We start from the raw sequence: 26,847 nt of genomic DNA on the forward strand, positions 1-26,847 counted from the left end.
ATCCCACCATTGCATAAATTAGTTTTTTTTTTCTGAATTCCCAATTGAAATCGGATTAGGATTGGACATGGATATGAAAAAGTTATGGATTAGGATTTGGATTTGAAGGTTCGGATTTGGATTGGATTAGGACATAGAAATTTCAAATCCGCTCATCTCTGATACAGACGTAGCATTCAAGCAGGAGCGCGCCGTCCAGTAAATCAAATTATAAAAATTCAAGGCTGCTATTAAATCGAATGGTTTTCGCAAGCCAAATTTCCGGACCCATGGCAACCCGAAACTAAACGGCGCCCACTACTCATCAAATGGATATTCTGATCAATAGCCAACATTTCTCCAGTGGAAAATTATCTTTGGAGTGACTAGCGACATATTCGAAAGAATTGCATGAAGAACGCATCCAGTTTAGTACATCCGCTCCTTTAGGTAGAATTTGCAGTTCGAAGTTTCTGATATGAAGGTCTTGGCAAAACTGAGTACCTGACTGGTTCGGTTCAGAGTTTGGCACGAAGATTCAAGCTAATCCCTGAAGATCACGACAACAGAATCTTTAGAAAGGCATGTTCAAAGCGTTAAAATGGTAAAGACTGCAAAATAGTTCAACTCGTTTGACTCACACGGCATAACATCAATTTGGATTGAAAACTGTTGTTTTCACATCGACTTCAAACAACACATGATAACAATAGGTCAATTCAATAACATACATCACTTTATATTTATCCATGCAGTTGCAATAGTAACAGGCAGAAATAATCTCCCACGCAAAATATTTGCATAAAATTATGATAAACAAACAATAAGACAAGATTTAAGAGATGTTCAACGATATTCAAATCCGTACATCCATTACAAAATTACTTGCAGCATCCAATGCTACGCAGCGACATTTCTACCCCATAGTCTTGCAATTGCCAATTTAACAAAATACACAGCACAATCTAGTCATGTTCATGTAGAGAGCATAGGCTTACACATATTGACAGATGCCACCACTTCCAATGCATTTCCCACTGCAAATTATTGTGCGAAGTAAATTATGACACAGTCACGTTAATTACACCCCATACATGAACACGGACATCGGCCGACTGCTTCGGTATTTGAATGACTTGTTGCACAACAAGTCTTAACCACTGCTGCACGCCAAACAAATTCAGGTGTCGTAGTCGTCGTCATCATCACTTTTTGTTCTTGGGATTGGTTTCATTTGTGCCATACCCGAATGTACTGCCAGTAAAGGATTCTGAGCGGTCGGCGTAAGCATAGTCTGAGGGTATCCCAAATAATGGCGTTGAGTGGCGGGGGGTATGTACGGTGGAATATGCTTGGAATAAGACGGTGGCATAGTGCCATTGGGAGTCAGTTGCAAATTTGGATAATGTAAAGGTGGTCGAGGTTGCTGAGTCAAAGGGTTGTACGCATATTTTTCGTGCGTAGCTGGAAGGCTGTTTCTTCTTGATACAGTGGAATTGTCAGCCGTAATAGAGTCTGGCAAAGGCACCGGACTGTGTAGCAGAGAGAGCATGCTCTCACGTCGCGAATCCAACATGTAGTTCTCATTTGGAGGATGAATGCTCCTCGATGCCTTCGCAGATAAATTGGTCGGTGCTGCTGCAGACTCCGTAGCGGCATACCCAGTATTGACCTTACCGCCTCCGTCCAAAGACGACTGTGCAAATGTAGGGGGCACGTAAGCAGTGCCATGGGCCAACGAATTCGTTACTATGACACCCTGCCTTACAGAAAGATCGTGATTTGGAAAGTTCTTTTCCCTGGGCGTATTTTGCTTCGTGATCGCCCACGGTTTACTATCGCTAACCGCTGTCGCGGACCGCCTGATTTTATCTTGGGTGGATAACGAACGTTCCACCTTAACGGATGTTGGCATTACACTGCTCACTGAGGTGGATAACGACCGTTCCACCTTCACTGATGTCGGAATTTCATTATTTGCCATCAGCATATGTAACGGAATATGTATCGATTGCTTTGGTTCGGATGTGCCGGCCTCCTCACCCCCTGCAATACTGTAACAATAGAATCAACTTTATTGAACGGCCGAGCAGAGGTGGTCAGTAACAATGGATATGTGTCTAACCCCAAACTTGAGTAGGTTGATTACTCGCCTATTCCGGTCGATTAGTTTCATATCACCTCACAATTCACCAGTTTACTCCAGCTTTGTCAGACAAATATTAGTTCATTAAATTCATAACAAATGTTTCAGTGAAATTGTCCTACTCATAGAGTTGGATAGCCTGACCAACTTGCATTGATTAGTATGCATTGCATATGCCATTCATTATGCTGAAACGAGTTGATGCGAAAAAATTTGCTTTGAGAGTTGCGTTCATAGGTACTACTAAATTAAGTTCTCTTCCACTCAAGTAGATCATCAATACTTAGAAATCCCTACTTGACGAGTATTCGAACAGAATGTTACGGCAATTAACAGCACCCTTTTTAAAACGACTTATAAACTATATTACTTACGTTTACCATTCTGAATCACATTGGGTCAGAGGTGGTCAGTAACGAAGTACTTCTACATTTTTGAAGTACTCAAGTAGGCTTTTCTACTTGCAGTAGGCCTACTTCATCAAGCAAATCTCATTTTCCTCTAATTTTACTTCTAATTCGTGATATTTTGTGATTTACTTACTTACTTTCCCAATTTGCAGTTTGTGATGTAGAAGTATTATATTCTTCAAATAAGAAAGAGAGAGAGAGGGAAAAAGATTGAGACGGAGAAATTTATCGGCTCTAGGTTTGCAACAAGGATTTGGCTTCCAGAAGTTGAGTCAAGTCCAGGACTTGCGCCATTATTCACGCGTAATTGATATGGAGTGGAAATTGTGTTTTCACGAATGTATTGGTCAATATAATTTATGCAGTAGGTTGCGTTGTTGCTTTCACACCGCATTGTTGCGCATATGACACGTTTTATCGCAGTAAATATGGCCCAGCAAAACGCTTGCAACGATAGGTATTGTAATCAAGTAGCACATGCAGCTTCTCCGCAACGCTCTTCACATAAACTCCGGGCCTTGTAATACGGGGGAGGGCGTCATTCCATCACATTTTTTGAAATGGACACTGCGGCTAAACAAAAGTTTAGACCGCTGTTCCACAGGAAAACTATCGTTTGCATCCTAAGATGCCGTGGTATGTATGCTGTGGAAAATTCACACCTGCTGGAATTCAACCTGACGAACCCATCTATGTCTCTGCACAGCTCAGCTTTCATTTTTGACAGACCATGAGAGCGGACTTATGACTCCTTGTCACAAGCACTTGCTTGAGTAGATTCAAAACTGGCCAATTCTACTACTACAAGTAGTTTTGTTGATTTTAAAGCACTATAGGTACTCATACTTGAGTAGATTTTGTGTGGCTACTTTACTTCCACCTGAGTAGCTTCAGTGACTTTGACCACCTCTGCATTGAGGTAATCGCACAGTTCAACGGTGTCAAAGTAACAAATGTGCAGTAATTTCAAGTTCCAAAATTATGTTCAGGAACAAGCTACACCGCTGATTCCATCAATACACAGTGAACACTGAACAGGACACAAAATAGTACAAACCTTTGCGATCCCAACTTTCTCTGTCTTGCTGTGCTGAGTGAGTCCGCAGAGTATGTTCCGCTTTTCTCATCACCCGAAGCATTATCGCTTTCATCAGCAATATCACTCTGAACGAAAAATTCTCCTTAGCCATCTACAAATTATGCTGGAAAAGACATGTCTATCACCTCATGGTCACTTCCAGTATCTTGCTTCAGCCGTTTTCTGGGTAACTTTTTTGCTTTTGCAAGACTTCTGTTAAAAATGAAAGAGATTTCTGGGTACTGAAATTTCAGAGGTTAATCTAAGCATGTATCAAAATAAGGGTGATATCTCTTCTAGTAGAAGGCAGTGTTGGGATCAAGTCACTATCCTTGACTCACAAGTCTCATTGGACAATTTGACCCGAGTCAAGCAAGTCAATCAATTTTCGAAGGTGACTCGAGTCAAGTCAAGTCGCAATTCAAGTTACAATGGATTTTGATGTATGAGGGATGATTCAAAGGCATTACATTTTGCTAGTTGCTTGAAACAAAAATTTGATTCGCCATTTGCACAATGAGAGCTCAGAGCAGTCTATAGAACAGAGATGAATTGCTTTTAGATTAATGTAGTACTAGTGCTATAACGCAAGCTGAAGGCTATGATTGTTTCTTTTGCTGTCAAATTATTTGTGATGTAACAATCAGAACACACACAAATACAGCGATTTAGTCGACACTGATTACTTAATGACTTGAAATTGACTCGAAAATTATGCTCCAAGTCACGCCTCTACACTCTTGGAATATTTCATTAATGTTTTGTGTTGTTGTCTACGGTTATTTGTAATCAAATATGTGCTCGTTAACGTTTGTTTTGTATCGTTACTACCGTATCTTGCCTGTCTACTAGTTTTTTGTTGTTGTATTACATCATACAGACAAAATAGTTCCTACATTTCGAATTTGATTCACCCTATCACTGCTGTTCGCTACTGATGAGAGTCAGTCGAAAAGCTTTTAACGAATAAATTAACAATATGAAGTTATTGTTTCGCGTTATTCTGAAGTACCCCAAATGGCTTGTTCAATCCACATTTCTGAACCGCCAAGGGTAGAAGGGCGGTAATATGGCCTAAAAAAACTTTTTCAAGTACAAAAATATTGATACCATTTAAAACACATGTTGATAGAATCCAGGCCTAGGGAGGATGATAAGATACTTTTTACTGACAATCCATATCACAAACATCCTAGCACAAAAATATTCTGCAATCTCAAGATCTGTCCTGTAATGACGATATGCGCAGAGTAGAAGAACAATTCAATATAGTAACACCATGAGATCGGTCTACAATATTTGTAGATGCTGATGAATTACAGAATAAATATATTAGTCAAAGATGAGGTCTGCATTTCAATAAGTCTAAATTAAATCAAAACAGGAATTTGCGTATAACACTAAATACATTTTCACACACAATATCAGAATACATTATGTTTGTCGGATTTTAAATTTTTCACATTGTGCTTCCCCAATTTTCCCCGAAATAACAAACATTCTACTGTGAAATTATTAAATAGGAAGTGATTATGGGCCTATTAGACTGACTGTCAATGTCAAAGCTACTGGTATGAGCATAAGCACATATGATACATAGTATCATACTTCATCATAAAGTGACAGAATATTGATCAAGTCATGAAATACAAAAGATAATATAAATGACGAATTGCATCATTATTTTGACTGATGAACTCACACCAACAACAGGACATCGGTTGTATGAGGTTAAATTTACATTATCACATTACAATATGAATAAATTGGGACTTCAATGTGTATTCCATTAAGTAGAAGTAGCCTTGTCAGAAAATGGTGTTGTTACCCTTTCTTGCTTTGTTTCTAAAATAATTTCTTGAAGAATTCAGGGTCTATCAAATTTCCTAAACACCATTTCACAGAATTACACAGAAAGGAACTGTCAACATTTGATGCAAAATATCAGTTAAATCTGTGCTAGGCCTTTCAAAGTAAGATTAGGCTACATTCCTGATTTTACCGAAATTATTTATAACCATAAAACTTGGGCCTAACGAGTGGCTATGTGAATAACATTAAAGCTGAGTCAAAACATGATTGAAACACATTCCAAGTCTGCATCATCTTTCATTGAAGGCACAGCAAAAGTTTGTTTTGTGGTTGTCTTGATCGTATTAGATGGAACAGTATGTGTGATGAATAATGATCATGTTTGTCATTATTTGGAAGTTCCACACAAAAACTTGAATTAAGTCAGCTAGGCGCTGTACAACGTAGAGTAGTTAACAATTCAAACCTTTTTTTGGCAGCCTTCACAGGATTTTCCGTCTCTGGAATGAATCCTGAAGACATTCCACCCTCTTCTTCACCTTGAAGGTCTTGAATATGCGCGACTTGATCTTGCAGAAAGTCGAACATTGTCTCCGACATGATACAGTCCTTTCTAAATGATAAGTATTAGTTACACGTACTTCCGGAGAAGCGAGCAATCACAACTCACAAATGTATCCGAGACATTGTCTTTGCGCGTTTCGATTTTGTGACGTCCCCGGCTTTGGTCAGCAGCGACGTTAAAAACATTTCTAAACATTTTGCTAGGATAAATCAATCAAGGACTTTCTCAACTGTTAAAACCATCTGCAAATGTTATTTGGGTTACCGTACTTTGGAATGATATCAAGCGATATTACTCATATATTTTCAAAGATTTTTGACAGACTCCGATCTGGTTCAGACTATTAAGTTCAGGAAGAATCTTGTCTCACAATCAGCAAATGAACAAATAGGGTATTCCACACGGACACTAGATCAATAGCAAATGCTAACTAGGGCAGAAAAATGTCATCCAGTCTCTCGGGCATCAAGTAGCTTTGTGACTATCGTATGATGCAGGATCGACCGCAATCATATTACAATCTACAGACAAGATAGCGTAATGGGAAGCGTCCGGCTTCTTGATCGGTAGGTCGTGGGTTCGATTCTCGGCCGGGTCAGACCAAAGACCTGATTAGTAGGCCTAACACTGGTATCCATGACTTCCCTGCTTGGCACTCATGCATTACTGGGATAGCATGGAGGGATGGCGCATGACTTAGAAAGCCGTAAAAGGCTATATCTGCACTTCCTTGTCCAGCGGCATATGTACATCATGCACTCATGGTATGCAAATGCACTGATCGTGTGTATATGTATCATAAGTCGGTGTATATGCCGCAAAAAACATCAGGGACAAAAATACACCACATCCTTTCCTTTCCTAGCAATCACAATTTGGCAGAAAACTAAAAAACAATAGCATAACGGTATTATGACAATATCCAATGATCGAATGTTTTAGTGACTTCCACAGTTTTCGCAAAACTATATTTCGTTGGACCAGGATGATTTCTGTGCACATAATTATGTCTGAAACGACGAGTTTTAACAACAAATTGTCAAAGGATACAGATCAAAACTGGAACAGCTGCTGCTACTTTTCCAATGTCTTCATCTGTCTGCATGATTTTCTTGATGCGTGCCTGTACAAAACAGGTCTGAATTCAACTCGAAGATTTTCAGCAAGGAAAAACATATCTTACCGGTGGAAATCTCGAATTGTATTTCTTTTTCTTGGATGGCATTGCGGAATTATTTTTGAGCCTCCACTATTAGAAACTAAGGTAGCTTACTCTACTAAGCCAAATCAAAATATCTAAAGATCAACAATACAATGTCGCATAAGTTAAAATTGATTTCTGACATTCAGAATCATCTATTTCTCTTAGAATATAATACAAGTCACTTTCATTGTGCGTATCAATTTACTTGCATGACATTTACTTGCATGACATTCACACCCAGGATCACTGAATTTTCTGCAATAAATCTCACTTGACGTAGAGATCGACTAAAAATAAAAATATGTTTATAAACGAGGTTAAACTCAATCATTAGGTTGTGGACCCAGACAGACAGATTTTTATTCGTTCAAAGAAAGTTTACAATAATACAGGGGGGAAACATACAATCGCAGCGATATAGCCACCAATTCCAATATGGCTCTGGGATAAGTCTTGTGTTTCAAGTAGAATGAGGTAAAATTCCTGACCGCTTCACCTACACTACAATGATACAGGATCTGAAATGACGACCTACTAATTATTTCTGATGCAGCAAACCAGCAACTTCGTTCGCTGTACGCCTCCTGGTTAATCAGGTTCAAAACCGCTGAACTATATAAACCTAACCGACGGTCTTAGCTTGCTGTATTTATCAACATTGGCAGATCTCGCGGTGCACACTCGACCTGAATCAAGTAATTAATTTGCATTCATTTCGGACATCAAGACAGTCATTTATATAGCTCACTGGTCTACACTCGCTCGACGAATTACGATATTACACTTTCGCACACTCTGCAACTATAGAGAACTAACCACCGTATGTTAGTTGTCTATATGCTGCAACACGATCGCGTCCGCGTAATCTTTTCAGCACAAATGCCCTACAGGGTTGGTTCGATTGGTTTGAAATAAGGACAGATTTGTTTGTAATGAGGAGAGTCTCATGTTTGAAATGAGGATAGTCATGTCAGAAATAAGGATAGTCATGTTTGAAATAAGGATAGTCGCTATATTCACTATAAAGTCAGTTGCAGTACCAGGCACGACTTCCCAGTGGTAACCCAGTCCGAACACATCCCAGACATGATGTCCGAACACGCCCCAGACACGATGTCCAAGCGTCAACACAGTCCTAACATACCCCAGACATGATGTCCAAACACGCCCCAGACACGATGTCCGGGTATCAACACAGGCCGAAAACGCCCAAGACACCATGTCCGAATGGCAACACAGGTCGAACACACCCCAGACATGATGTCCAAACACGCCCAAGACACTATGTCCGAATGGCAACACGGACCGAACACGCCCCAGACACGATGTCCGATTGGCAGCACAGGCCGAACACACCACGACATGATGTCCAAACACGTCCCAGACACGATGTCCGATTGGCAGCACAGGCCGAACACACCCCAGACATGATGTTCATACACGCGCCAGACACGATGTACGAGTGTCAATACAGGCCTAACACGCCCAAGACACCATGTCTGAATGGCAACACAGACCGAACACGCCCCAGACACGATGTCTTAGTGTCAACTCAGATCCGAAAAAAACCCAGACACCATGTTTGAATGGCCGAACATGCCCCAGACACGATGTCCGATTGGCAGCACAGGCCGAACACACCCCAGACATGATGTCCAAACACGCCCCAGACACGATGTCCGGGTATCAACACAGGCCGAAAACGCCCAAGACACCATGTCCGAATGGCAACACGGACCGAACACGCCCCAGACACGATATTCGATTGGCAGCACAGGCCGAACACACCACAGACATGATGTCCAAACACGTCCCAGACACGATGTCGGATTGGCAGCACAGGCCGACTACACCCCAGACATGATGTTCAAACACGCGCCAGACACGATGTACGAGTGTCAATACAGGCCTAAAACGCCCCAAGACACCATGTCTGAATGGCAACACAGACCGAACACACCCCAGACACGATGTCTTAGTGTCAAATCAGATCCGAAAACAACCAAGACACCATGTTTGAATGGCCGAACATGCCCCAGACACGATGTCCGATTGGCAGCACAGGCCGAACACACCCCAGACATGATGTCCAAACACGCCCCAGACACGATGTCCGGGTATCAACACAGGCCGAAAACGCCCAAGACACCATGTCCGAATGGCAACACGGACCGAACACGCCCCAGACACGATATTCGATTGGCAGCACAGGCCGAACACACCACAGACATGATGTCCAAACACGTCCCAGACACGATGTCGGATTGGCCGCACAGGCCGACTACACCCCAGACATGATGTTCAAACACGCGCCAGACACGATGTACGAGTGTCAATACAGGCCTAAAACGCCCAAGACACCATGTCTGAATGGCAACACAGACCGAACACACCCCAGACACGATGTCTTAGTGTCAAATCAGATCCGAAAACAACCAAGACACCATGTTTGAATGGCCGAACATGCCCCAGACAAGATGTCCGATTGGCAGCACAGGCCGAACACACCCCAGACATGATGTCCAAACACGCCCCAGACAGGATGTCCGGGTATCAACACAGGCCGAAAACGCCCAAGACACCATGTCCGAATGGCAACACAGGTCGAACACACCCCAGACATGATGTCCAAACACGCCCAAGACACTATGTCCGAATGGCAACACGGACCGAACACGCCCCAGACACGATGTCCGATTGGCAGCACAGGCCGAACACACCACGACATGATATCCAAACACGTCCCAGACACGATGTCCGATTGGCAGCACAGGCCGAACACACCCCAGACATGATGTTCATACACACGCCAGACACGATGTACGAGTGTCAATACAGGCCTAACACGCCCAAGACACCATGTCTGAATGGCAACACAGACCGAACACGCCCCAGACACGATGTCTTAGTGTCAACTCAGATCCGAAAACAACCCAGACACCATGTTTGAATGGCCGAACATGCCCCAGACATAATGTCTGAATGGCAGCACATGCCGAACACAACCCAGGCATGATATCGGAACACGCCCCAGACACGATGTGCGATTGGCAACACAGTCCCAACCCCCCCATCCCCCAGACACGATGTTAATAAGGTTGGTCATGTTTGAAATAAGGTGAGTCTCGTGTTTGAAATAAGGATAGTCATGTTAGAAATGAGGATAGTCATGTTTGATATAAGGATAGTCATGTTTGAAATAAGGTTAGTCTCATGTTTGAAATGAGGATAGTCATGTTAGAAATGAGGATAGTCATGTTTGAAATAAGGATAGTCGCTATATATTCACTATGAGGTCAGTTGTAGTACCAGGCACGATTTCCCAGTGGTAACCCAGTCCGAACACATCCCAGATCCAGTCCGAACACATCCCAGACATGATGTCCAAACTCGCCGCAGACACAATGCCCGAGTGTCAACTCAGTCCGAACACAACCCAGACACCATGTTTGAATGGCCGATCTCGACCCATACATGATATCCGAACACGCGCCAGACACGACGACTGAGTATCAACACAGGCCGAATACGCCCAAGACTCCATGTCCGAATGACAACACAGACCGAACACGCCCCAGACACGATTTATGATTGGCAACACAGGCCGAACACACCCCGGACATGATGTCCGAACACGCTCCAGACACGATGTCCGAGTGTCAACACAGGCCTAACACGCCCAAGACACCATGTCTGAATGGCAACACAGACCGACCACGCCCCAGAGACGATGTCCGATGAGTGTTAACTCAGTGCGAACACAACCCTGACACCATGTTTGAATGGCCGATCTCACCCCTGACATAATGTCCGAACACGCGCCAGACACGATGTCTGAGTATCAACAAAGGCCGAACACGCCCAAGACACCATGTTCGAATGGTAGCACAATCCGAACACACCCCAGACATGATGTCCGAACACGCCTCAGACACAGTGTCCTAGTGTCAACACAGGCCGAACACGCCCAAGACGCCATGTCTGAATAGCAACACAGACGGAGCACGCCCCAGACACAATGTGCGAGTGTCAACTCAGTCCGAACACAACCAAGACACCATGTTTGAATGGCCGAACACGCCCCAGACACGATGTCCGATTGGCAGCACAGGCCGAACACACCCCAGACATGATGTCCAAACACGCCTCAGACACGATGTCCGAGTATCAACACAGGCCGAACACGCCCAAGACACCATGTCCGAATGAATAATAGACCAGGATAATGGGAATTTTATCGAGCGATCATTCGGAACAATGTCGATTTTCAGATTTCAGACTTGAACGGCTATATTTCTGGGTGGTTCCGTTGACCTGCCAGCTTTAAAATTGTATTTCCGGAGTAGCTTTCGATCAAGATCGGTATTGTTAAATTGGAGTTTGAAGGTTAATGTATGAGTTCGGCCAATACTAATGTCCCTTGCATTTATTGCGGGTCGCCTGTGTTTGCCGCTGGGCTTGTGTTTGCCATTCGGACATGGTGTCTTGGGCGTGTTTGGACATTCGCTGGTCGCCTGGCGGGTCGCTGGGCGGGCCGCTGGTCGCCTGTGTTTGCCATTCGGACATGGTGTCTTGGGCGTGTTTGGACATCATGTCTGGGGTGTGTTCGACCTGTGTTGCCATTCGGACATGGTGTCTTGGGCGTTTTCGGCCTGTGTTGATACCCGGACATCGTGTCTGGGGCGTGTTTAGACATCATGTCTGGGGTGTGTTCGGCCTGTGCTGCCAATCGGACATCGTGTCTGGGGCATGTTCGGCCATTCAAACATGGTGTCTGGGTTGTTTTCGGATCTGAGTTGACACTAGGACATCGTCTCTGGGGAGTGTTCGGTCTGTGTTGCCATTTAGAATGGTGTCTTGGGCGTGTTAGGCCTGTATTGACACTCGTACATCGTGTCTGAGGCGTGTTTGAACATCATGTCTGTGGTGTGTTCGGCCTGTGCTGCCAATCGGTCATCGTGTCTTGGGCGTGTTTGGACATCATGTCTGGGGTGTGTTCGGCCTGTGCTGCCCATCGGACATCGTGTCTGGGGCGTGTTCGGTCCGTGTTGCCATTCGGACATGGTGTCTTGGGCGTGTTTGGACATCATGTCTGGGGTGTGTTCGACCTGTGTTGCCATTCGGACATGGTGTCTTGGGCGTTTTCGGCCTGTGTTGATACCCGGACATCGTGTCTGGGGCGTGTTTGGACATCATGTCTGGGGTGTGTTCGGCCTGTGCTGCCAAACGGACATCTTGTCTGGGGCATGTTCGGCCATTCAAACATGGTGTCTGGGTTGTTTTCGGATCTGAGTTGACACTAGGACATCGTCTCTGGGGAGTGTTCGGTCTGTGTTGCCATTCAGAATGGTGTCTTGGGCGTGTTAGGCCTGTATTGACACTCGTACATCGTGTCTGGGGCGTGTTTGGACATCATGTCTGGGGTGTGTTCGGCCTGTGCTGCCAAACGGACATTTTGTCTTGGGCATGTTCGTCCATTCAAACATGGTGTCTGCGTTGTTTTCGGATCTGAGTTGACACTAGGACATCGTGTCTGGGGCGTGTTCGGTCTGTGTTGCCATTCAGACATGGTGTCTTGGTCGTGTTAGGCCTGTATTGGCACTCGTACATCGTGTCTGGCGCGTGTTTGAACATCATGTCTGGGGTGTGTTCGGCCTGTGATGCCATTCGAACATCGTGTCTGGGGCGTGTTCGGACATCATGTCTGGGGTATGTTAGGACTGTGTTGACGCTAGGACATCGTGTCTGGGGCGTGTTCGGACATCATGTCTGGGATGTGTTCGGACTGGGTTACCACTGCGAAGTCGTGCCTGGTACTGCAACTGACTTTATAGTGAATATAGCGACTATCCTTATTTCAAACATGACTATCCTTATTTCTGACATGACTATCCTCATTTCAAACATGAGACTCTCCTCATTTCAAACAAATCTGTCCTTATTTCAAACCAATCGAACCAACCTTCCTCCAAATGCCGAAGAGCAAGGAAACACATCAAATGATAGCTAACCAACGCCGACAACCGCTATGCATGCTGAATCTCACGAAAAACGACGAATCGAATCGTAAATTTCACAAATAAAGATGTCTTGAGGCCGCGGTTATGGAAAAAAGAGACCAAATGCGACATTTTAGGCATTGTGAATTCTGCATAGATTCGTGGAGTTATTTTATTGGAGATATGTAGAAAAACTCATCGAATTATGTTCCGGGATACGTTGAAGTCAGGAGACATTTTCAGAGCTTGTGAGGCGTAAGGTATATGTAAAATTATCTTTGGTCAATCATTATAGTTATCAAAATCTTTTTTCTTAATTCTTGCATGTACTATATATCAAGTGCACGGCCAGTGATGTAGTGACTAGGTAAGCAACCTGCCGGATATTTTACAGTTATCTCTACTGCCATCAGCGGAATGGATCCGCAACTGCAGAGATGTGTTTACATCACATTATTGCAGTTACAGATACAGACCCGCAGGGTGATATGTGATTTAGTGTTATGAGGCGCTGCAATAATACCAATAAATGTCTGATTATAGTGGTGGACATTCGATAACTTATCAGATTCATGGAAGATATGTATGGTCAGGCTGGATGATAGACTTAGAGATGAGATATTAGATATAAATGACTAGGCTGGACGCTTGTATAGAATCGGTGTCATATATTAGTTATTAATTTATTATCGACTGTGAAAATTGCTCCTGTCCTGCGGGGTGGCTCGGCTCTGAAGACTTTGTCATATCGAGCCTCCCGTATACCTTGCATGTCTCATTTCACTGTTACATTTTTGTAGTGTTATGTTAATATGTAATGTATACGAATAAAGATTCTCTCTGTCCTGTGCTCACACTATGTTTTATTTTTAATTATTTTTTTTGAAATTACTTACACTTCGAAAATCATCGCTGCTCACCTGATATATCAGGCAAAAAGGCCAGCGATTCCAATCAGGGCTGGGCGTTATACGAAATTCAAGCAATTACTACTAAATGAATACTATAGTCCATCCTCAATATCACTGGACCACGACTGACCTATCGATCTCGCCTTCCATGACATGCCATCCCATTTTTGTCGCTTGCTTTTTCCTATACTATCTTCTTTACTTTTCATTCAGTGTGCATGCCTCCTCTTTACATCGCCTAGGCCAAGGTTGGTGCCCGATTTATTAGACTACTCCAAGTCGCTTCGACGTCTTCCTATCTTTCATTGTATCGCATTTCTGTGGTGTATTGAACTGATAAAATTGCTAATAAACCAATGATATGTTGATTAAAAACTCTGCTCCTCAATTTTCGGGCCATTTATATCACATACCAAAAGGTGTCGTTGGAATCGTTCCGCGTTTATATCACAATCGCCTTTGTGGATATATTTATATCAATCGAACTCGGAATTTCAAGAATATAAATACAGCTGCAAAATTCGCTTCGACATAAGAAACCATACCGAATTTCTACATATGGTATGATGTTATTTTCACTAAAAGTCATTTCGTGGATGTTTCTCACAATCCTACATTTGCACGATAATTGAGCTAATTTTGATAGAAAACTTGATGGGTCTGTGGGGGAAAAGGTTGGTTGTAAACCACTGGTCTAGTGAATTAGAAGATCGGGATATTTCCTGGAAGAGTCGAGATAGTTGCGACATTGTCAAAATGAATGCATCCGGCTTATGTTTTGATTTTAGTGCAGTACATGTAGTTGGCTACCATTAGGTAGGCCTATCCTGTAGTTGTGTAATTATGTACTACAATAACACGGGTACAAATTTTGTAAGATTACTGATGTCTTTATTCGCTTTGCAGAAGGTTTGGGATTAGCACTATTGACAATATGTCATGGTTTACCGACTTGGCTGGTAAGGCAGAGTCCCTTCTCAATAATATAGATCAGTCGGCGGCAGGTGCTATCAAAAAGAATGAAACATTCTCATCAGTATCAAATGTGGGAGTCACAAAAGATAGCTTGGTAGGGGCTGATTCCGCGACAAAAGTGGAGGTGATACCGAAGCATTCAGCCTCAGAAACCGATTTCAAGACTTACAAAGCATCGAGTTTAAGTGTCAAGCAGAAGCTTCCGAAAAGATCATCGCACACAAAACTGGATTCCAGGAAGTCAAAAGCTGGTCCTTCGAAAGACAAGGACGCTGCACTTTTTGATTTTCTGAACAGTAGCGATAAGCCGTCCACGTCTACTCCGCAGCGGCAAAGCCCTAAAAGGAACATGCAAAAAAGCATCAGTTCAACTGGTATTTCTTCGACTTCCAATCAAAGTCGCCCCAACTCTACCACAGATAAGTCCGAGTTGAAAAATAAGCCAAAAGATATCGACTCCTCTGGTCAGATGCATGCATCATTTCACATATCTCGGAGCTCCAGCATCGACTCGATAACCTCGAGACAAACAAACGTCAAATCTACGAATGACGATGCTTCTAATTCGTCAGAAGGGAATGAACCTTCGTCCGAGGCAGGTCGGTACCATTCCAACAGCAATTATTTTATAAATTGGTATTAAAATTTTTATAATAATAAACAAAAAAATGACGTGCCTGCAATATTATATCTCACTTTTCTGCTTTTGATCCCTGTTTCACTGAAATTGTATGTTATGTGCATAATGCATTCAGCGTCATAAAACAAATCCAACTCTAATATTTCTGCCCGGTTAGAGTGAAAACTCCAGGGTTGTAATGACTTAAGTCATGATTCGACTCGATTCCGACTCGTTGTGGATGACTCTTACCAAGCCATATGAATCGAGTCTAGAACGGCCAAGACAGACATTTCGTTGTATCTCCGAAGAGTCAGTAAAGTCACCACATTATTGGTAGGCTATTTCGTCTATCAGCCCTGATAGAAATAGAAAAATTGGCTCAGAAACTGTTCGGACTGAGGAACATTACGATATTATGAATGCGAGCCATTCTATATCACTCGAGCAGAGTTGAAAAAAGTCCCGGGTATACCCGGATTGAACTTAAAACTGAACAGTGACAATGACTTGGACTCTGACTCGAGTCACAGCACTATGACTCGGACTCGGCCCTCTACTCACTGACTTGGACGAACTTGACTCGGTGGCGAATTGAAAATGACTCAACTTGACTCGAGTCCAAACTATAGAAGTGAGATTGACTTGTGACTCGAGTACAACCCTGGAAAACTAATTTTGCCATGGTAACACTTTGCTTTGATGAGGCTCACTTGTACATTTTTGATCTTTTTCAAAACTATGTTATAAAAAAAAACAGTCAACCACAAACTTTGCATTTTCCCCACATAGTTGAGATGATTTGATCAAACATCCAAGTGTATCTATGTTACGCATTACGTGGGTCAGTTACAACGATTGATTCCATTTCCATCCCTGTCGGTTTAGATGTTGTGTCGTATCCCCTTGACACGGCGTCCGAAAGTGAATTCGAGCTAGTCAGCAACACGGCGGTGAGCAGCACCGTACCATCAGAACGGGACTCTGGAGAAGAGAATCATGATGCAGCCGATAAAAGCAATGGCTTGATCGCAAATTTGAGAATGGAGAATAAGCTGCTGCAAAATGAGATCAACGCGGTTCAACAGGAAATGAAGTCGCTCAGCGAACGAAACGTTCGCTCTAGAAAAGGTATGGATACAATATGATCTTTCTCACTGTCTCTCTCTGCATGTGCTACCTATTCGCCGTCCGGTGGACAATCAGTAAATCCATCATCGTGCACGCAGTTAATATTGATCCTTCCATGTCACAGATTCTTTTCTAATTCTATAGTGCAGTATAGACACAAATTCAGTAACATTTTATTGAACATTTCAACTTCGAGAGGAGTCTTGCTCGAGATAAATATTAGCTCAATCGTAGCCAGAATCCAAATTCAAAGTGGCCAGCAGAATCAATTACAACCCCATAGGCACAGAACCGGAGTATGCTAGCAATGCCATGCATACCTACAATTTTGTCATCAACGCAAACTTGCCGGCTGCTTGTACGGTTCGAAAAAATGATCACTACTTATTTCGCAAATCGTACTGATGCTTATTCGAATAAACTCAACGATCCGTATTAGATGTACAAATGTACATAATTAATTAATAATCTAACAAATAGAAACGAGAGGATAAATTTGTCCTCGTTAGAGACGTTGATTTTGGCACATGCGCTGAAGAGCACCATTTCCTATCGCGATTTAGGCCTAATTCTCAAATATATGTTCTTCGTCTTCTTTGTATTTGCATTGGGAAGAGACGGGAGCCTCGTTCAAATGAATTTGTGAACCATTTTTGGGGTAAGTATTTTTAATCGGAGCGGGAAATTGGACAGTGTATGCCTGACAATTGGAATTTATTCCTGCCCATGATCGTTACTGCAATAATGGTTTGCAAACGCAACTTTATAAATCCAGCAATGAAGGCAAAAACACTGTTTTAATCAGCAAACAATCAGCCGGGATAGAGGTCAGAAATCCACTGTTACTGATTGGCTGCTCGCTTGTCGTTTGTAATAATCATACTTGCTACATTGAGAAATTTGTATTCCAGAATTGTCACGCCATGTTACTTCCCAGTGAGTAGTTTAATTCGTTAATTACGTTCTGAAATATTAATGCCACTCCAAATTCTCAGTGGTACAAATTCTGATTTTATGCGATGCATTTAAACCTATGTTCCAATTAATTGATCGCCGTTGGACGAACTGTTAACACAGTTACACTTTTAAATGATTGCACCGTGATAAGATTCAGTTCAACAATTCGACCATATGGCTTGATATTAATGAGTGCAGGGCTGGTATTGAAGCGTCCCATGACTGGTTTAACGCTGTACGTACAGCAGCGGCATGTAGCAAAGCACGTTCTAGTGGGACTATGACATCGTTACGGAGTACCCACACTAAATGACTATTCGGCGCCTGCGTTCGATCCAGGAATCATTGTTATTGTGTCCCGTGATTCAAATTTTTTTGTCAGGTGGTTTTGTTGCAAAAAGTTCTCGCCAGCAACCAGTATTGCTAACTGATTCGCTCATATCTTAACATTCTGTGAGTGTGTTCTCTAACCGAGTGAATCCGACCACTGGCTATATCACCTCTACGATCTACCACACAGCTAACTCTCCAATGCTTGAGTATGTTGCATGATATGTGTAAAATTACCATGCCCGTTTTTCCTTGCCTTGCAATTTTATCCCGTGTTTTGAGATTGCAGTCCCATTTCAGAATTGGAAAAGCGTATGAGCGAGATCCAGCGCGCTAGCGAGGACTTGAGACAGGAATACAACGTCAAGAATTCCCAGCTCCAGGCAATGATGATGCAGATCAACGACTTGGAGAATGAAAATAAATCTCTGAAGAGGAGCGCCGACAGCTTGAAAACAGAGAAAGAAAGGTATTGCTGTGTATTCTTTTTGAAATGGCGTGTCCACTGCTCTGCTAAGCTCGCTACACTCGTTTAATCACCTATATGTTCACGATATTCGCTGACCAAGGGGCAAGAAAGTTCTGGGTTCGGTAAAGTCTTTCATCTAACATAATCTCCTATTTAGCTGGTGATGATTGCTATTGACACGTAACTGTTAAAATTTTGCTCTAAAGTTGCAAGTGCTGGACAGAAACGGAAGGGCATGTTCCGAGATGTATCACGAGGAGGTGGTTGAAGTAGAAGAAAAAGTTTTGCACTCGTTAACAAGTGCAAGGAGCGGTTGCAAAGCATGCCAAAACTATGTCAAGTGGAAGTAGAAAGGAGAATAAGAAAGAAGAAATGGATTGGGACCATTTTCGCAAATGGCGAGATGCATCTTTCGAGACTGGCGCAGAATGACGATGAAATTATAATCTGCGTCGATCACACAGGGCTGTCCGTAGCCACAGCAGTTTAGCTTGTGCAAGGAATACACTTCTTTCTTTGTGATAAAATCTAAAACTTCAGTAGTTGGTGTTCAAGATGGAGGTTGAAGTTGTCTAAAGACGTAACCACTCTGCTCGGAATACCAAATACCGATCAATCCTGATTTCAGAATCATCGGCGACCAGACGGCGGGTAGCGACATGCACGCGCAAGCGTTGGACCGACTGCGATTGAGATTGGAAGACGCGGAATCGTCGTTGATCCGGGAGAGAGACAACAATCGTAGCCTGAAAGAGGAGTCACTGCAGCAACGGGAAAAGCAGGAGGAAGAATCCCGGACGCTGGTCGATTCGTTACGGAAAAGCGAGGCGGAGAAAAACGCCCAGAAAAGTACGAGGTTTTAAGATGATTTGCGGTGCCGCCACAAAAACGACGTGACCCGTCATGAAAAATCAGCAAAGTGATATTTTGTCAGTAGACATGTTGAAAAGCCAACCATGATTTAGCTGGCATTAATCCAAGTACATTCAGTAATGCGGACAAAACCAATCTGAAAAATTCTCAAGTTGTTTTATAAAGTAGAGTTGGTCGAGGTGTCGCAGAGTTTCCTTTGTAAATCGGAGGTGGGCTACTTTCAAAATTGAAAGATGCTTCTGATGATTCCCGAAATATGGGAATTTTCGAAAATATATTCGGCTACTACAATACACGGGCCGATTGATACAATTGTGTCACTTACAAAAGAAACGCAAATAGATCCAAAAAACACTATTTTACCAATGTCAAAGGTTAAGAATGGAACTAGTTTTGCGTCAAAAACTGTCAAGTTGAAGTGGAAGTAGCCCGAAAACGTAATTACTTGAACAGCGCAAGGGTGCTTAGCCTAATTGGATCCGCCATAAAAGAGACTTGCGTATCTCAGACCGACTCACTGTACAGTAATAGTCTCAGCTCACCCATTAATTTCTTACCATCATGTCTAGAGAGAATCGACGACCTGACCAAAGAAATGAACGTGTTCCGGGGGCAGTTATCAGCCAATCAACACGAGCTGTCGGATTACAAGCAAAAGGCGTCCAGAATTCTACAGGTATTGCGTCATGCAGGCAGCACCGTTACATTCAGAAATAACAAATCGAAAATGTCAGTCTAAGGAACGCTTGATCGCGAGTCTGAAAGGTGGCAGCGAAGCAGACCTGACGGCTTCCACGACAGCTTCTATTGAGATCGAGGAGTTACGGCAAGAGAGAGACGCGGCGAAAGAAGACTTGATGGTGGCGCGATCCCAGATGCTGCAACTGCGCCACGAGCTACAGGTAATCACGATTTCGTTGTGAATTCGTCTTAAGTGGCGCTATTTTTGTGTGTTAGCTGAGGCGTCTTGGAATTTTGAAATCTGTGGTAGGCTGTCATAGGATGGATTTCGGAAGTAAGATCGAACGCTTGTTATATTTCATTACGACTCATTGATTGAGTTTAGAGCAAAAAAGTTGATTTTTTCCAATTCCTCGGCCCCAAAATTGTATTATTGGACATTTCAATTGGTTCTCCACCATCAATTTAAGCAAAAAATATCGATTTTGAAGATTTTTGCATGTAGCGCCACCTAGTGACAAGAGAATTTTAAATCGCATTATCTTTTAAACCGTTGGAAATTTTTCAATTTTGTTTTTTTAGTAATCCACTTAGAATTCATAAAAGAACAACATTTGTAAATATTGTACAATTCTGAAGGTATGCATTACATCCCTTGCTAAATTATAATGGAATTAGCGTTGCTGGTATTCACTGGTATAGTACAACACAGTTCCTTCATAATATCGGCCGACAAATTTTTAAATGTAAACCAAGCTCAGATCGTTTTGCACTATGCGGTTCTCCTGTGGTATTTTCAGGAAAACCATACATTAGATTAGAGCAGAGGTCTCAAACACGTGGTCCCGTCAAATAAGGTCCACTCGGAAATACCTTGAATTCCCCTATTGTTGGTGCTGCGGCCCGCAGCGCCATCAAAAAGTAGGAAATTGGCCCGCGAGCACATTTGAGTTTGAGACCTCTGGATTAGAGCATATAAACCGGTTGTTCTCAACCCTGGGGCTGGGAACACCTGTGCTGATCTGCGAACCTTTGCGAACCCCCAAATTTTCGATGAGTCGTAAAAATAAAATTATTACACACCTAATTCTGATACTGATTGGGCCTGACTTCCAGCAACCAATGATGGCCAAGACATTCGTGTCAGCACAAAAAGTATGTAAGAGTAGAGTCTGTGCCTTGAACTCCGGGGAAACTTGCTGATATAAGCGTTTTCGCAAATAAGTAGGCCAGCGCAATGATTCAAGTTCTCTAATCCGTACGATTCTGACGATTCGAGACGAGAAAATGATGTTTTCGGGTGCTAAAATTATACGCTTCTTGACACTAAGCTGACTAAGGTGTAATTTATCAAAGTGTATTATATTTTTGTTGCTATTTTCTACTGTGGAAGACTGCTGGTCGTATTGCAGCACACGAAACACGTAGTAAAAGCTAAGTACTCTAGCAGAAATGGCTTATCTACCAAGTTGTAATCAGCCCACAGCATTGCCATAAAGTGCAATTAAATAGGTATGGTCTGTAAAATACCAAATTGTCTTTGATGTGACGTAGAATTGGCATTATGATCTTTGTGCTCGCGTAAAAGGTGCACATTGAAACTTCACACATCATTCATACGGTTGTGAAGTCATAATTAGTAATACTCGACTGGAAGCCTAATACCCGAATCACTCATGCATTTCGGCCAGGCCTACAAATAAAACTTAGAATTAGATTACCTGCAATTTGCTCGAATTATATGACTAGAATTGTCTAGTTGTCCAAGTCTGCCCTGCACCGCCCCTGCCGATGCCAAAACTCGTTCGAGACGACGGCCCAGCTCTTTCTCGTCTTTCCCAGGAGGTGGAAGGTCAGTATCAGCAGGAGAACTCGGTGCTGCAGGTGGAATTGGACGAGTTACAGAGAAATCTCGACGCCGAGTCGAGCTCGAGGAAAGAAGCGGAGAAAGACGCCGGCAAGTACGAGAAAGAGATCCGGAGGGAGAGAGAAGAAGCGACCCGCGCCAGAGCAGCCGCAAACGAGAGACTGCGCGATAAGGAGGACGAAGTCGCAAAATTGCGAGGGCAGGTGAGATTGAAAAGGTTGAGACGAAATTAATTGCTCGGCGCAAGGCTTCTGGGCTGGTAAGTCACATTGAGGCACGGAACAAAACTCGAATCTGAATTGGGTATTAATTCTACTGAAATTGTAAGCTTCATTCCGCTGAGAGTTAATTTATCAACGAAAATTATAGTTTTGGTAGCATTTTCCACTATGAAAGAAATTTAGCAGTTATACAATGATAACGTAATTCTTGCTTTCCCCTCTGGGTAGCTGATGATGAGAAGAAGAAGTTCGCCGGAAGAGTCCGAATTGGAATCGAGACTTCATCAGTTGACGGAAACCTTGCTCCAAAAGCAGACCATCGTCGAAACCATTTCAGCGGAAAAAAGCTCGTTGGTGCTACAGTTGGAGCGTGCCGAGGTAGATCGTCTTGAAGGCTTCGATTGCCCCCAAATTTTGGACTTTTTTAAAGTTTAAAGTGACGCCGTCCAAAAATAATGCATTGATATTACTGCCCTCTTAGTTATGAGCTAGAAGCCGTTGTTAAGAGAATATCAACTTGTAAGAGTTTCCTTTCGTTGTCTGAGACAGGACAAGGTGTGATGAATCACATTCCGGGCTACTGTCTGTATGCCAGTGGATCTATTGCTCAAAGCATTTAAGCCTGTGATCCCAAACTTTGACTCATCACCGCCTTATCAAGCTCGACATATTTATATCTCCCTCCAAAGTGCTTCTGCTTTTCCGTAGTACTCAAGTACGTTGCTTCAGGGTCAAATCAAAAGATTATCGCAAGAGAACAGCACCCGGCTGGAAATGCCGCCTGATAACGGCGATAGCAGCATGCACAGCAGGAGCAACATGAGTTCGGCCATGTTAGAGTTTTCAAGCGGCTCTACCGAGCATGGCGTTGTCGGCCGCGTCAAAAATGCGGCTTCTGCCGTTGATCGATTCAGGTGATTATTGCTAGTAGGGGGTCTAGTACTCAGCATTGCTACTCGAGTAGAAGGAGAAATGAAAGGTAGTAGTAAGTAGTTAAGTAGATTTGGTTGTGCCATCGCTTTCAGTAGTTAAGTCGGCCTACTTTCAAAATGGAAAGTTTCGTCTTCTCGACTTCACGACTGATGACACTAAAGACAGGGTGCATTTTTCAAAAAAATATCAAGACATATCACATCACAAAAGTGACGCAAACCTTTCCGAAAACGACTTTCTCCTTTACAAAATCCAAATCGCAGAAATTTAGTAGATTTGCTGCGAAAAAGGGGAAGTAGAATAAAAAATTAGTTAGGAAGTATTCACTTGATTATGTATAGTAATTAGGCAAAAACTACTTTTATGCTAAAAAAGAGGTCTACATCTTTATTACTGACCATTTCTGCTAGTAGAACGTATTGTCACATTTCTAAAAAACATTATATTCCTCTCTCCTTTCCAGTCCATTGTTAAGGATACCCAATTTTTGTTTGCTACGTTAGGCCTTCAGATTTGCGGATACAGAAATTAACCACTGTAGAAATGTGTGATCGGCTTGATAGTAATTTCAGATCCGAAGTATTTTTGCAGTGAGACAAAATTCCTTTTCCAGTGTTCGTCTCGGCGTCTTTCTACGGCGTTATCCAATAGCAAGACTGTTTGTCATCGTGTATATGGTGAGTGTTTGATGTTCATCTTACCATTTAATGCTATTTTTACACAACTGTTGCTTATGGAGAACCGTATTCAAAATAGTTAGTTAATCATGGTTAAAGCCGAGCGAATGGGGGTCTTGACTCTCGCCGATCAAGATGGCGTAATGGTGAAGCCTCCGGCTTCTCGATCGGTATGTCGTGGGTTCGATTCCCGGCCGGATCAGACCAAAGACCTGATTAGTAACACTGGTATCCATGACTTCCCTGCGTGGCGCTTATGCATTACTGGGATAGCATGGAGGGGTGGTGCAAGACTTGGAAAGCCCTATAAGCAGGCCGTGTTATTTTTGGCATATGCCAAAACTGCCAAAAATAACTTATTTTTGGCATTTTTCGATTTTTATTTTTGGCAGTTTTGGCATCGTTCTCTAAATAGATAGTTTCAGCCTCGAATTAGTCACAAAAACGCGTTATTTGCTCTAGTTTGTCAAAAGACACCACAAAATGTGCGGCATCCACGTATAATCAGTGCCAACAAACAATAAGAAGAAGAAAAAACCTAACGATTTCATAGGTTAATAATATCAAACGAAACCACAAAATGTGCAGTATCCATCGGAATCGGTGCCAATAAGCAAAAAAAGAAAGAAAAGCCAAACAAACACGCTCAACAGCTGATTGTTACAGCTGTTGAATAGACTTAAATCGTTTGCACTGTAACAGTGCTTGCAAACTCAGGTCCGCTAAGTTTCTCCTAAATTCATTTCTCGCCCAGCGTATCTGGGAAATATCGGCTTCAACAGTAGCCGTTGAGGGAAAGAATGTTGCCAGTCATCCACAAAAGGTTTTCAGAGGATCAAAATCCTTGGAGGACAGAACCGGCTTCCATGCATCATGAAAAGAGATCACTTCGCCAGTGCCATCGATCTCATCGCGGAAACAATTTTCTTCCCGATCCTTTTCCAGGAGTTTCCTGTGTTGTCTCTTAACACATTCTATTTAGTAGCCCGACTATCATTTCTCCTTCAGTCTTCTGATATATTTTCGGAGGACTTTTGTCACTTCAGGTGGCTTCAATATTACCAACTCGCATGGAAGAGTCCTGGGAAGGTTAGCTTGTTTACAAACATTGACGCAACAAGACTGTCTGGCAAAACGAGACTATGCAGCTCAGATATGGCCATACAGTTTGTTGCGTCACAATGTTCAACTCGATCAGAATGCAAAAATCGTGGTTGATTTTGGGGGTTCCAGTTCCATGAGCAGAATATAATTTATATTTTAATAATCAGTACTGCGGCAGCTTCTCATTGATACCCGTTTTATCAAATTTAGCGCTCGACAAGCCAGTCAAAAATGGTCGTAAAATTGCCTTTGGACAAATGGAAAGTATGACGTAAACCAAATGCAGTCAGCCGTTCAATCTCGCTGTGCCCACACCATTTAGGACACCATGCTTTCACCCCTAATGGGTGGGCTGGACCCAGATTAAGAAACCTGCCTTTCACAAACGCTCTTCTCGCTTGTAACGCGGTCCTGTTAACACAAAACCATGAACGAAATACACTATATTTGGCAGGCCGTGTTATTTTTGGCATATGCCAAAAATTGCTTATTTTTGGCATTTTCAAATTTTTATTTTTGGCAGTTTTGGCATCTGGCTCCTGAAATGCCAAAAATAACACGGCCTGCCTATAAGGCTATATCTGCACCTTCCTTGTCCAGCGGCATATGCACATCATGCACTCATGGTATGCATATGCGCAGATCGTGTGTATGTATATCATGAGTCGGTGTATATGCCGCAGAAACATCAAGGACAAAAATAACCTATATCCTTTCCTTTCCGATAATTTTAGAAATAGCGACACTGTAATGTTATAGTAGACCGATTAAGTCAATGATGTTCTTAATCATACGAAAAAGACTACATTGCGTTGTGATTTGATTAGTAACCGTCGGTTCCAATTGAATCTCTTGCAAACATCGATTTTAAGTGCAGTGTATGGTTCTGTTCTTGATGTCAAGTCTCGATGCGGTTCAAACACCGTTTTTATGTTTTACAGGGTTTGTTACACCTTTGGGTGATGATCGTTTTGCTGACGTATTCCCCAGAAATGCATGGTGCTGATTTTCATAACAACCTTGCACACGGTGTTGAGCAGCCGGAAGCGCATCAAGTGGACCATGGACTTCCAAAAATAGAAAGCTAGTCTCTACTCTCCTCAATGGCAGAGTTGGCATGTTGAATTTAACGGCGTTATTTTACAGCTTGGTAAATTTCTGAGATGAAGCAGTTATGGTACTGCAGTCATGTACGGCTGGCAACCACGTATCCGTGGTATCTCCGGTTATGTGTCGAATATTCCGTTTTTTTAAATATTTTACAAGATGTACAATTTTATTCATCTTTTCCAGTCTAGTTGATTGATATAAAAAGATGGCTTATATTCTGTGTTCTATAAGTAACGTCTATTTATGTCCGTGGCAAATTGTGTAAAACGGCTGTACCCTGTCGAAGCGATTGTCAGTTGAATGTCTGATTGTGGTTGATCAAAGGTGTGTGGTGCCCAATAGGGTTTTATTTGTAATATCTGAAAACGGTATTGGCTTGTCGCAATATCTTGGAATGTTGTGCTCCATACACAATGTGAGACTGTCAAATATAATATATGTTACAGGGTCGTGTTCTCGTATTTTATGTGCAATAAACTAGTAAGCACTTTAATGCATCGTGATATAGCATATACACATTTTGTGCCGTCAGTCCATAGCTACCATGTCATTAGGTAAGCTCACCATCACCACGTTGACCGTGTCACTTTTGCCAAACCCAAGCAACCCATGTGTGGCACTTTTGAAGAGGAATGTGGTCACAGGTCAACCAGTGCTTTGCAAGAAGTTTGCTGTAATCAGAGGTTCTGTCAACAATGCTGAAAACTGAAAGCAGTTATTGGACAACTTGGATATGCTTTGATCCCGTTCACTTCATGAGATTGTGTTACACAGATTGGAGATTGAGTGACAGAAA

General features: G+C 42.6%; 2 protein-coding genes across 2 annotated transcripts; one reads left to right on the top strand and one right to left on the bottom strand.

Moving 5' to 3' along the window:
• Window positions 1-550: 550 nt before the first annotated feature.
• LOC145440303 (uncharacterized) lies at window positions 551-7,319 on the bottom strand. Its single transcript, XM_080317871.1, has 7 exons — window positions 7,174-7,319; window positions 7,041-7,113; window positions 6,096-6,189; window positions 5,892-6,038; window positions 3,760-3,826; window positions 3,593-3,699; window positions 551-2,033 (listed from the first exon to the last, which is right to left on the bottom strand). The coding sequence occupies exons 1-7, from the start codon at window positions 7,213-7,215 to the stop codon at window positions 1,160-1,162; spliced, it is 1,404 nt and encodes a 467-aa protein (XP_080173997.1). The 5' UTR covers window positions 7,216-7,319; the 3' UTR covers window positions 551-1,159.
• Window positions 7,320-13,575: 6,256 nt separating this feature from the next.
• On the top strand, window positions 13,576-26,544 carry LOC145440290 (golgin subfamily A member 5-like). Its single transcript, XM_080317857.1, has 11 exons — window positions 13,576-15,678; window positions 16,587-16,829; window positions 18,417-18,585; window positions 19,214-19,434; window positions 20,028-20,134; window positions 20,193-20,360; window positions 21,982-22,209; window positions 22,456-22,605; window positions 22,957-23,141; window positions 23,774-23,837; window positions 25,883-26,544. Exons 1-11 carry the CDS (start codon window positions 15,039-15,041, stop codon window positions 26,027-26,029), a joined length of 2,322 nt encoding a protein of 773 aa, XP_080173983.1. The 5' UTR covers window positions 13,576-15,038; the 3' UTR covers window positions 26,030-26,544.
• Window positions 26,545-26,847: the final 303 nt, after the last annotated feature.

Source organism: Botryllus schlosseri, chromosome 6, assembly GCF_051294905.1.
Source record: "Botryllus schlosseri isolate E-star chromosome 6, Bs_hap1, whole genome shotgun sequence".
Taxonomy (NCBI): Eukaryota; Metazoa; Chordata; class Ascidiacea; order Stolidobranchia; family Styelidae; genus Botryllus; species Botryllus schlosseri.